The following is a 12,968-nucleotide window of genomic DNA, read 5'->3' on the forward strand; positions in this document are numbered from 1 at the left end:
ACTTCCCTTGCAAGGAACTGATTCACTCAGTGACCCCCAAAGCAGTTGAACTGCCCCTCAACATCACAATGAAAAAATGCAGCAAGAAGGCAGGTACTATTTGTTCCGCATTATTTATTTAAGTATTTAATAACAGTAAGTACCTACAATAAATCAGGAAGAAAACTTTATTTTTAAAAAACCCTCAAAAGCTGTAAAATAATGGCACCAGATGAGAGGTTACCAAAAGCAGGGGGACAAACAGAATATCAGTCCCTCCCCAAATTCTACTCTTTGCAGCTCAGCTGAGAATAAGATCCCTGGAACCAAGAGAAACCTCAAGTCGGAGATGCTTCAGCCAATGAACAAGCGAAGGAACCCCAGTGCACCCACCTAGAAGGGACAGATGACAGGCAGGCGCCCTCGTTCTGCCGCTAGCACCCGTCACTGCACGAAGGCATGGGAAGACAGACTGGATTTGGGGAAAATCTCTCATCTTGTCCTCCAATTTGGTTTAGAACCCATCTTCTGTCCCTTTTCGCAGTCAAAGCAAAACACACAAAGAAAAACACCTGAAAAAAGAGAAATAATCATGTGTGTGTGCGAATACCCATATTTACAAACATCTATTTCCTCCCAGTGACTTTATTTCAGTTCTAAAATGAAACATTAATACGTTGTGTGGTTTCCTTCACCCATGACAAAAACTCTCCATTCAAAAACTACACTAAGACAGTGTGTTCCCAAGTAGTAGTCCGGCTTTAATTGTAGGGTATTAAATAATCTTGCAAACAAATTATAGTCACTATGATTGATCAATAGGTACTGTCCTTTTTTTTTTCTTGGGCAAACAGACTTAACCAGAGAAAATGGAAATCACCATCATGTAGGAAAAGAAATAAAATGGGACTGATGTTCTCTTCCGAAATGTCAAGTGATTCACACTGCAAAAGAAAAATGGAAATCTACACTTACAGCAGAGTTTCAAAAATCCTTAGTGCAGGAAACATAACCAAGTTAATACAGAATCAATACTAATCAATGAATATGGAAAATTTTCCTATACAGAGGTAGAGTCCAGGGCACAAGGCTAAAACAATATTCAATTGCTTAAACAAGACTGAGCCAGGTTTTACGGAACCCACTTTAAATTTTAAGTATCAGACTGTATGTACATACATACAATAAATAGACTGTACAATTTTAAGTAGTTTAATAAACTCCACAGAAGAATAGCAGATGCATTGAAATTATTTACATAATTCAATTTTCAAATCTCTCACTCAAATGAAAGGGCTAAAAAAATAAGATTTCTGCTTTAAAGGCAGCAGGGCCTCTTTCCTGAAATGGATCGGTAAAATCAGACACTTAACAGAATAAGGAAAACCGATTTATGCTGGAGAGGGAAGTCATATTCTGCTAAGAAAATATGCCCCTTCTTGAGCTATCTAGAATCGGGAGTCTAAAGGTACTTTCTTGCATTTAGAGCTCTAGTTCAAAGTTCTAAATCCACCTCTTACTTGGGAGAAATTCTTGGTACTCACACCAGAGTATAGACACGCAACTACAAGGGAAAGGTCATTCTCTTTTTATAGTTCGCTTGTTGGTTTTTCAAATGTTAGGCTAGAAAGGATGGGATGTTCCTAACCCAAATCGAGAAGTGTACACGACACATGACAAATTTCATCTAAAACTGACTGAAAGTGTTGGCTTGGCGTTACAGGTATTTTATCTGAGTCCCTTCCATTCCCAAGGCATGTTTCATTGAGAGGAAGGCATAGTTCTGGGGTCAGTTGTAAGCTTTTCTGGCAACCGAGGGGCACTGCTGATACACGATGCCCAGGCTCTCTGGGCCCACAGGGGACCTGCTGCCATTCAGATCACACACTTAAAAATGAAAACAAAACAAAACATAAAACCCTGTCAAGTGACGCAAGAAAAGTATGCAAACACCCCAGAGCACTCAGATTCCCGGACGTACTATCAAGTTCACGCCGTGACATTACACAGTGAACCTTCGTGCACGACTCGCTACAAGAGCCTCGACGCAGACCCTCGGTTTGAATTCTGTGTCACTTCTCTAAGCACCCACAATGAAAGATGCAAGTTGAGTTTTGCTTTTTTATTCAATCATTCTGTGAAAAATACCTCAGTAAATATTGACATTTCGTTCTTCAATGATCTTCCCATGGGACTACCCACCCACCCTTACTATCCTTCTCTTAATTTATCTTTTTTTTTTAATTTTAGATTTTTAAAAAATGTTTATACAAATAGACTGAACTTTGATTTAGAGTAAACATATAAAAATTGAGAATATTGCTTGCAACAATGGACGTGGGGGTGGAGCGGAATGAAGTGGGCGGGGCGGACGAAACAGCGGCTCCTCCGCCGCGTGCACTGCTCGCCCGACTGGCCCTTCCGGCCCTGCGGCCCTGCGGCCCTGCGCGCTTGCGGCTCTGGACAGACGGACGGCCTCCGGGCGGAGCCACCCCGACGGCTGCACGCCAGCAGGAAGGCACAGCACCCGTGGGAGCTCGGGGTCTCGGGGTGAGGAGGAAGGGGGCGGGGGGCTTTGGGTTCAGCACTGGAGTCCGGCCAAGTCTGCCCTGGTGGGAGGAAAGCACGCTCGCTCCCGAGGGGGCCCCACGGGCGGGAAGAAAGCGCAGAAGACAGCTCGCGGGGGAGTGCGCAGAGCAGCCGCCAGAACCATTTATTCGGACACCTGTGTCGTGTGAGTACAAACTAGATTCTCTGCTCTGTGGGACCAAATCCGAAACAGCATTTAAAAAAAGAAGACAAACAAACAACGACCAACGGACGAACACAACACTCCCCAGGCCCGGAATAAGCAGCGAGGAGGAATGCCGGAAGTCTCACAGAACGGACTGATCCCGCGGTTAGGCGAAAACCCGGCCACTGGGTTTCTTTAATGCACATCCACTCTAACTCGGCTTGGCTCTCCGTGGACCTGCGCCCCGACGACGAGACCGGACCGTGGGAGCTGGCAGAGCCACGAGCCACGCCCCTGCCTCTATGCTACTCTGCTTTCCCGGGCCGCCGCCTCCAGGCTGGAGTCCGCGCTTCCCGCCCAGAGGAACTGCGGCCGGCCGGGGCGCTGGGGAAAGGCAGGGGACCGGAATTCCAGAATACTGACTTCGCTTCCAGGAGGCCTTGCTGCGCGCCCATGGCGCTTTGGCGGCGATGACTCGGGCTGAGGGCGCTACGGATGAAAAGAAACACAGAGAAAGAAAGGAAAGGGGCAGGGAACACGAAAGCCCAACACAAAAACCCTAAAAAAACCACCCCAAGTCTTGTCTTTTCTCAAACTACTAGAGAAAGCAGGAGGGATGGAAGCAGTCCTTCAAAAGGAGGTCCACTGTTAAGAGATGATGGCCGGGGACCACCTGGTCAGAGTCAGGTTGTCAGCGCTCGCTGACCGCTTCCGCGTGGGTCTTCTCAAGTCTTTGTACTTGTCCTCGCACAGCCGGGAGATGGCCTAAGGGGCAGAGAGAGAAAAGGCCGTCAGAACCCCGCCCTCCTGGGCACCGCCCCCACCCCTGTGGACAACACATTTATATGTGACATCAGGACCTTTGTTGACAGCATCATTCTCATACGTTCAGTTCACTCACAGATTTCACAGATGGAGTACAACACAATATTGATAATAAAGGGCAGAAACAAGAAAGGGAAAAAAAAAAAGGGGGGGGGGGAAGCAGGTATTTGGCTTATATCAGAAACTGCCTGACAATGAAGCTACTGGGGTGGAACTACTCAAGTCCAGGATTACCTGTAGAGGCACAGTCCCTGTCCCCCAAGTTCTTATTGTGTCACTAAGAAAAAACACCTGAAAGGTGAAAGAATTAGGAGGGGTAGCTCAGGGTCGGCAGACATTGGTGTGATCCTGGCTCCACCATCTGATGGGTGCTCCCAGTGGGTGCCCTGGTCTTGGCTCCTTGCAGCCGTATCTCTGACTGTCACAGTAGTGGGGCATCTCGTGCTGGGCTGGTTGGAAGGGGAGCTGAGCCGGGCTGTGTGAATCAGAGGAGTCAGAGCGGGAGAGGACCAAGTAGGAAAGTCAGGATGAGAAGGGGACAGGAGGGAGTCACAGAACGCTGTGTGTCTGCCAAGAGCAATGAACTCTAAAGTGAGTGAGGTGTGTCTGCAGGGCCCCAAGGAAAGCCAGGGACATCTCAGGGCCAGCACCAGCCACTGCGGGGGGTAAGGTCGCCTTGGCACTTGTCTAGGTTATTTCAATGACAAGGGCGAGTCGCTTATGGTGATGCAAAGAGGAGTCCTATTGATGTCTCTGCTATCTGAATGGTAAGCCAAGGGTGGTGCTCAGGGTGGGGAATAGGCATCAGGCCCACCACTGCAGAGGGACCCAGGCATAAAAGCCCTGGGAAGCCCCTCTTCCCACAGCCCCAGCCTTCCCTCTTCCCCCTTCCCTCAGCCGCCACCCTGCTCATACCCCCACTATCGCATGCCTGGCCTGGGTTAATCACCCTTGTAGCTGATCTTCCAGCCTTGCTCCCCAGAGGCCGAGCGCTCCTTTTATGGCTCCATGCAATCTTCTCTGCTCAGAATCCTGAGTGCTAACTCAGCCCGTCTCCTGCATTCCCGGGTTGCCCAGCCTCCCTGCTGAGTCTCCATCATACCAGGCCCTTCCTCATGATAAACTGGGCACTATACTCCCCCCCAGGGCCACGCCTTTATGCCAACACCTCCTACCCCAGGGGCTACTCAATACATCAACTCCCTAAGCTGGCACTACTGCCACTGGTGCTCTCACCTTCCCACTTGCTACTTGGTTTACTTATTATGTTTACTCTCTGCAAATGTCTCCTCCCAGCAGGAAGGAACCCCCCAAAGGGTGGGGCTAGTATGTAGAGGGGCTGCCTACATGAAGGTTGAGTGGGTGTAGGAAGTGCCAATCCAGAGACAATAAAAGCACACACATGATGGAGGTTGCAAGTACACAGAACAGAGATGACCCCAGAAACTGACGGTCTTTTGGGGAATCCCTGGGAGAAAAGCAGGGCTTCCTACTCCTGTCAAGAACTGCAGTCTTGTTAACCCACGAGGGCAGTTCTACTCTGTACTGTAATATCGCTGTGAGTCGGCATCACCTTGACGGCAGTGAGCGTGAGTGGGTTGAGGGACTGAGGAAGAGAAAATGGCCGGCAGGGCTGGGGCATTCTAAGAAGGCAGGAGAGCATGGCCATGCTGTGGTGACTTGATAGAAAGCAGGGTGGTGGGGAGGGCTTCTCAGAGGGCTGCTCTCAGCAGCAAGCGTGGGGTGGAGGGAAAGACCTGCCAGTACTAGGCTGTGCTGCCCCACTAGGGCCAAGGCTAGCGTTTTTGAAGCCTGACCACTAGAAGACTCACCATCACATTTTGGAAAACCGATTCTCAGGGTAGTGCAGCCAATAAGCTTGGGGGAGACAGCTTATCTCTAAGGGCTGCTGGAGGCCACCGCATGTGAAACTGACGAGGAAGCCTTACCACCACCATGACCATTGCACTGGATTGGGGCTTCTGGTTCCCCAAATGGTGAGACAATACATCTGTTCTTAAAAGCCAACCACAATGACTAGTCAGAAAACATACACCATAGCTAAGTGGTGGCAAGGATTGGACCCTCATCCACTGCTGGTGGGACTGGCAAACGGCAGAGCCCTTGAAGCTTGTTGGGTCCTCAAAAAGTTTGACATAGAATTACCACAGGACCCAAAGAGTCCACTCCTGGGTCTCGGCCCAGGAGACAAGATAGAACTCAGACAGAAAACCTCCATGTTCATTACAGCACTATTCACAGATCACTGAAGCGTGATGGACGGAGGTAAGTCACAAAGGGTTGCTGCTAGGTTTCCAGTTTACACACACAGATCTTTTCCCAAACCACAGGTTTAAGTAAGTCTCTGTGACCGGGGGATGGCTGCAGACAAGTTCTCTCAGTAATGCTCTGGCCTTAGTCCTGCTTATCAGAGTGCCTTCAGAACAAACGAGTCCAACCAAACAGTGCGTTCTAGGGGCCAAGTTCAATTCAAGGCAGAAAGGTCAGCTTAGAACGTTATGAGGACTGATTTTCTGGTTGAGGGGGAAGTGTTTAGAGCTGCTGTCGGGATAGATTTTTCTCAAAAGATGTAGAAGGATCATCGGGGCTTACTCTGAAGATATTGTAAAGTTGAAACCTGCACTAGTGAGAAAAGGCCAAGCATGTGGCTCCAAGGACTCTTCCCACCACAGCAATGCACCCGCTCACTCTTTCAGGGAAACAAGGGTTGTCCTGGGAGAATGTCCCTGGGAAACCTCCTGTCCACTTACCAGCCCTGACCTGGCCCCTTCAGACTTCCTTTGTTGTCCCCAAACTCAAACAAGAGTTCAAAGGGACGTGGCTGGAGTTTCCTGAGGATGCTCAGCCATGGTGCATGTCCATCAGAGGCACCAAACTCTTTGGGGGAGGGTTAGAGGGAAGGCACCACCTTCCCAAGTGTGTAGACCTAGGCGGAAGACAAAGGGAAAATCAAGAGCTTCCCGTTTGGATGTCGTGTTTAATAGAGGTTTCTGTGATTTTATAGCAATGCTTGTTTGACTTGCCCTAGTGTACCTACAATGAAGTCCTGACATGCCAGAATAGGGCTGAGTCTGGACACGCTATGCCAAGTGAAAGAAATGAGCTACAAATGGACAGATGCTGCCTGAGCCCAGAAACGTACAGAGACCAAACGTGAATGTTGGGGTGGGGTGTGTGTGAGGAGGCGGCTCAGCAGCAGATGGAAGGGATGAAGGACAAAATTGTGAATACATCTTAGCAGGGGGATATTGGTGATAGCTACGCACTTGGAGAATATGATGTTACTGAATTGGATACATACTGAAGGGTGAAATAGCAAATGTTTGCTTATATAGGTAGATATTTTCTAACAGCATAAAAAAAGCTTATTAAAAACATGAAGGAGGGGGAACAGAGAGGGAGGGGGGAAAATGAGGAGCTGATGCCAGAGGCTTAGGTGGAGAGCAAATGTTTTGAGAATGACGAGGGCAATGAATGTACACATGTGCTTTACACAATTGATGTATGTAAGGATTGTGATAAGAGTTGTATGAGCCCCCAATAAAATGATTTAAAAATAAACATGAAGGAATATAAATAATCTTCTACCAAATCAACGGCCCCACTCCTTATTTGAGAACCACGAGTAGTGCTCGTTGTACTGTGGTGGTCAGAAGATGCACCGGCAATAACCCACTCAAAACCGAGCCTCTCACCTCCAGCTTGTGAGCCCTCTCCCTGCTGAGGGGCTCCAAGGGGAAGCTCAGGTTGTTTGCTTCGGCCAGAGAACGGAGGTCAAAATAATACTTGGCGTAAACACTGGAGGGAACGTTGATGTTGAACTGGAGCAATTCAAGAAACTGCCTTTCGAGCTCGTTCCTGCAGAGACAGAAGGGCAAGCACACACTCAGCTGCCACGTGGCGGCTGCAGAGCCAGGCTGCTCCGAGACCCAACTCCAAGAATCACATGCTCCCGGGAGAAAAGTCCTCTCGTGGGTTGCCTGGGCGGACACCAGAGTTGCTGCTTAGACCACCAAATGGGCATTTAAAGCAGAATCCACTTGATCCAGCGCCCAGAAAGCAGCAGCTGGCAGTCCCCAGGACCTGCTACAGGGTGGCTCACTTAGCTTGCGCGCACACACACACACACACACAGCTGTGGGTGAGCAGCAGATGCAGTCCGCAGGAGCTGTCTTGGAGCCTGATGGGAGCCAGGAGACAGACACCCAGAGGGAGGCCTGTGGAGACCACATGGACTGCCTGCCGATGGCCCTGGAGGGAGGGCAAGACAACGCCTCTCTATGCAAAGGAGTCACTGAAAGGGGGCACTGCTGACTTTGAGGCGTGCCTGGGTGAGGCAAATAGGCCCAGTGCTCTGTTACAAAGTGTCCATGAGTCCATGGAGAGAGGTCTTGGAAGAACAGGCCTGGCGATCTACATCAAGTGCAGCTTTGTTCTGACACACGGGATTGCTGGGAGCAGTAAATGACTAGCTCGGCAACCAGTGTTGTCCACTGAGAGCTGCTGTCCCTCTCCCATTTAAATGAGGGTCAAACCATCTGGAGGTCTTATTCAAAGCGAGTTGGCTGGCACCTGCAGTGCCTATCTTAGTAGGTCCAAGCAGTACATTTCTAACAAGTGCTCCTGGTCCTCAGATACTCTGAGAACGTGAAGAAGGCATTGGTGCGGGTGAGCAGGTCCATCTCGCCGCTCCACGGGCATTTTGGAAAAACCCAGTGATGTGTAACCCGAACAATGCACCTAACAACAACACCCCCTTAAGGATTCCTCCATGTCAGTGACTTTGAACACAAGGTTTATTTCCCAGTGGCTATTCCCAGGGAGGAACAGGAAATGCATTTCAAAGCATCATCTGTACCACGCAGGGGCCCCAGGAGTGGCTCAGCAGAAAGGACTGGCAATCTACTTCCAGAAAAAAAGTCACGGATAACCTGAGGCAGCACAGTGCTGCCAGAGGAGCTGATGCCACTGTGAGTCGGAGATGGCCTGATGTGATGGGCTTGGCTTTCTATTAGCTGGAAAAGGAGGCAGGCATTTTTAAGGGTGGGCTGTTAGCGGGGCCCTGGGAAGCACTCGTTGTGTAAGGCTCTTCCCCTAACCAGTCATTGGGCTGCCCTGCAGTAGCTGGCTTAACCCTGCCCCACTGTCTTTTGTAGCCAGAGACGGTGACTAAAACCAGCCTCGGGGTAGTGCCCTCCCTCGCCCCCCAAAGGGTACTCTGTACCTAGTTATGGCCAAGCACAAGCAGCTACCGTGGGATGAGGGGGGTTGGAGGGTTGCTGGTAGAAGCGAGGACTGAGCTGTGTGTAGGGACACATGAAGCTTTCGTGGCAAGGAGGATTTGGGTTGGAGTGAGCCTGCTCCAACCAGGTCCCATGGTCAGCCTGGCCTGAAAGGGTCGGATGCTAACAAGCTCTGGGTGAGGCGAGTTCTGGAGTCCGGGACCCTACCACGAGTGTCCCAATTTTGCCCCCAACAAGCTCATCCTCATCTTCTCAGATCTGAAACCTGGTTAATATCCCAAACCCCACGTGGTATTGTAGGCCGCACTTCCTGCCCATGGGATGGACCACCAAGAACCCAGGTGGGAAGGTGGTGGGTGCATAAGGGTCCCCCTGCCATTAGAGGCTTCTGGGTAACCCCAGGTACAAAGTCCACTAAGTCATTTTCAGGTCTTTTAATTGGTTAACCAGTAGATATGGGGGCTTCAAAAAAATTCATGGAAAATGCAATCAAAAGATACTGCCATTGGCTTGTTTCATTACTATTTCTACAGGAACAGCCTCCAAATATATAAAGTTACAGCCAATATTCTTAAAGAACTTACTTTAAATTACTGTTATTTGGGTCTCATTAAAAATTAGTTCTAATTAGAGACTTTCCTGTGCTATACTGAAACCCAGGTAAGTTTTCAAAACTGCAAAAGCCAGAATGAAAGGGAAGAGGCTCCTTGGGTCACTATGAGCATGTCTGTGGACACATCGCCGCCGCCTGGTGGCAAGAGTGTTACTGCAGCTCTTAACAGGTGTGGAGAAGAAACATTTTAGAGACCCAAGGCCTACTTTTATTCATTCTTCCCCAAATTGTATATAGGTATCACTGAGGCCTGTTAGGGGACTTCCATTATGAGTAAAGCCCAGATGAAGCTGTTTTTGAGCAAGGTTGTATTCTCCCAGGGTTCCTGGGAAGGGGTAGGGTGGGGAACATTCTTTTAGGCTTGAGTTCCTTGAATATTTGCTAAAGCTTCCAGAAAATTAGAGATTTTCCAGCTGTTGTATTTTCAAACAAAGGCAATATTTATCAGCTAAAATACTTTCCAAAACGTGAAATCCCAAACTGCTGCTAACCCACTACCAGTGAGTCGATTTCAACTCACTGCAGTCCCTGAACAGCCGAGGCTGAACATTTTTACGGGAGCAGACACTCCCAACTCTCGCCCACATAGCAGCTGGTAGGTTTGAACTGCCAACCTTGCAGTTACATAGTCCACTGCTTCCCCACCTGCTCCACCAGGGCTGCTTCAAAGGGCAGCGGTACACCATGAAGGGGCTGGGCACAGCCGTTAGGAAGCCACACTGGTGCAGAGAACACCGCTTGCTTGTGTTCACGGCCCTGATAGGGACAATTACGAGGCTACTGTTCTCATGTGAAACCTTATAAAATACACATGGAGTCAGTAAACAGAAACCACATTTTATGTGGGGTTAATGCGATGGTGCAGTTCTCGTCTGCCCACACGCCTGCCAGCAGTCACAATCAACCCACAGACCAGTAACTACCCCATAAAGAAACCCGACCGACCTGGTGCTGTTTGACAAGCAGGCAACCCGGCCTGTACGGGGAAGGGAAGAGCATCTTCATCACCCAGTGTCCTGCCCGCCTGGCTGGGAAATGGGGCTCGCTTTAAAAATCCAGGCACCAGACAGGCATGTCCAAGTGGCACCCATTCCACAAATGGAAACCCCAATGCCAAACCCACTCAGAGAGCCTGGGGACGGCACACAGACATCACTCCCTCATTGCCATCAAGTCGGTTCCATGTCACAGCGACCCTGAAGGACAGGCTTTCCAGATTGTTTGTGGGAGCAGAATGCCTTATCTTTCTCCTGGAGCAGCTAGCTGGTGGTCAGCAGCCCAGCGAGCAACCCCTGCACCACCAGAACTGGCTTAGGAAGCCATACACCTTGCGGGAGCAGCCATCTCATCTTCCCCTCAGGCAGCACTGGTGGGTTCAGACCGCCACCCTCTCTGTTCAGCCCAGGGCTTACCCCACTGCATCCCAAGGGCCCTTTCCACAAATAGAGGGGCAGGCCTCTGTTGCTCCGCCCAGAGCCTGGCTCACAACACTTTGACAAGTCATAAGGCTTCTCCTCCATTTGTTTCCCTGACACCTACTTCCCTGAGGAGATTGTCTCAAAACCAAACCAACCCAGAGCAGCCCCAGGCTGGTTTTGTTGGGAATTGCAAGTCTCGTGACTTTGTTCTGGCCACGGAGTGAGCAGAGTCCCGGTGAGAATGGCTGTAAGGTGGGCACGAGGTCCTGGGTCTCCCACACCCAGTCCAGCCTCAACGAAGCCTGACGGGCGTGGTGAGCATCCCTCACACGCCGGCTCCCGAGGTGCCGGCCTCTGAATTTCCGGGAGCACTCATCCTGACGTTAAGTGCTCCTCAGTCTGCCTTCTCGCCTAGACACCCACACTGTTCACGGGACGGGGCGCAGCAGAACACGCTGCACCACGGTCCTCTGGCTGTGCTGGGTTTTCCTGGCCAGAGATAGAAGCAGCTCACGCTGGGGGCCGGGGTTGGGGAGTGGGATGTCAAAAGGGGACCTGGAAGATGGTGCAGAAACCAAGAAACCCCCACCCACTGTAAAAATTGTTCCTGAGTCCTCCAGGCCACACCAAGGAAAAGCTCGGAGGTTTGCTTCTGCCATGAGCTAGAGGGCACTTAGTAACACGGAGCCCCGGTGGAGTAGTGGATACACGCAGGGCTAGTTTGCTAACACAGTCAGCAGTTTGAAAGCACAAGCCACTCCTCAGGAGAAAGGGAAGGGTTTGCACTCCCGCTACGTCTTGGAAACCCACCGGGGCAGTTCTGTCCTGTCCTGCAGGGAAGCGATCAGTCAGAATCAAGTCAATGGCAGTGAGTTTGGTTTTTGGCTAATGATATGAGAAAAGTTTATATATTCCAATAACCACCCTAACATATGTAATTTTGCAATAATAGCTAAAACATCACAAAACCATGAGTGGTTTATGTAGGCAGATGGGTGCATACGTGTATGTAAAGACAACAGATGCAGGTGACTGCACAGCCAAGTCAAGGTGGGTCTGTCGGCTTATGTACATGTATGTGCAAACACTGGGACTTACCTATCAAAGGGTTAGCACCTAATCTCTCTGGGGGAGGGGACAACTGGTGATTCTACCTTCCCTCATCCCCCAGGTCTAACCTTTTCTCAACCAGGAAAGGGAAGGTTTGCTTCCAAAATAGCTTCACGGAAACAATTTGTCAAAACCAGAGGGTGTGACTAACACCCATTCATGCTCCACCATGAAGAGCCAGGCTGGAGATCTCACATGTTCTATCCCAGCTCCCAACAGGCATGACATCCAATGTATTCACTGCACAGAACGTAAAACATTAAAATGATGCGCCTGCGGTCCCGGTGACTCTGATCCTGGCAACCCCATGTGTGCGGATTAGAAAGGATCCACAGGGATCTTCACGGGTGGCTTGTTTTATTTTTTCACCCCTCCCAGCAATGGTCACCAGTCCTTTCTTCTGAGGCGCTTCTAGGCAGACCCTTCGGTTAGCAGCGGAGCCTGTGAACAGGTTGTAGGACCCAGGGACTCCTGTGGGAGATACGAGGGACTTCCAAAAGTTCATGAGTAAACGGAACGAAAGGTCATCGACTTTCTCCGTAAACACCTTGAAGCCTCCTCATACAACACACCAAAAAAGGCAGTTTCTCCTCCTCCTCCTCCCCAGACCACGTCACTGAGCCTGGACGCCGCGTCCCCACTCACATGTCCTCCACCGTGATGTCCTTCAGGATCTGGCAGTAGTCCACGTTCCAGACTGCCTGGTCGTCCCACACCTTGGAGGCCAGCAGGATGGCGCCCAGGACAATGCGCTTCCAGTTGGCCGGGCAGATGTCTATCTCCGCGTATGTCAGAAGTCTTTCGAGGTAAACCTGGAGAGATACGGACACCCGGGCTGGCTGACGGGCGCTCTGCTGCCCTGCCAACGCGCACCCACAGTGGCTCTCGCAATGGGTGAGAGCGTGTGGCCAGCCTTTACCCAGGGATCAACTGACTACATTTACCTTTAAGAGGCCCAAGGGATCTATGAACCTGCTGCCAGCGGGCTCAAGGCCAGACGACGCTGTGCCAGGAGAGGGTGGATG

General features: G+C 50.4%; 1 protein-coding gene across 1 annotated transcript in view; it reads right to left on the bottom strand.

The window, feature by feature from the left end:
* Positions 1-719: 719 nt before the first annotated feature.
* CCNY (cyclin Y) overlaps positions 720-12,968 on the bottom strand; it is a 207,280-nt gene continuing 195,031 nt past the window's right edge. The window contains exons 8-10 of the mRNA XM_004702296.2: positions 12,589-12,755; positions 7,255-7,417; positions 720-3,478 (exon numbers count right to left, since the gene is read on the bottom strand). Coding sequence (XP_004702353.1) covers positions 3,362-3,478; positions 7,255-7,417; positions 12,589-12,755 — 447 coding nt within the window. The 3' untranslated portion in view covers positions 720-3,361. The remainder of the gene's footprint in view (positions 3,479-7,254; positions 7,418-12,588; positions 12,756-12,968) is intronic.

The sequence above is a fragment of the Echinops telfairi genome, unplaced genomic scaffold (assembly GCF_000313985.2).
Source record: "Echinops telfairi isolate 266 unplaced genomic scaffold, ASM31398v2 ScPeMD7_31;HRSCAF=116, whole genome shotgun sequence".
Taxonomy (NCBI): domain Eukaryota; kingdom Metazoa; phylum Chordata; class Mammalia; order Afrosoricida; family Tenrecidae; genus Echinops; species Echinops telfairi.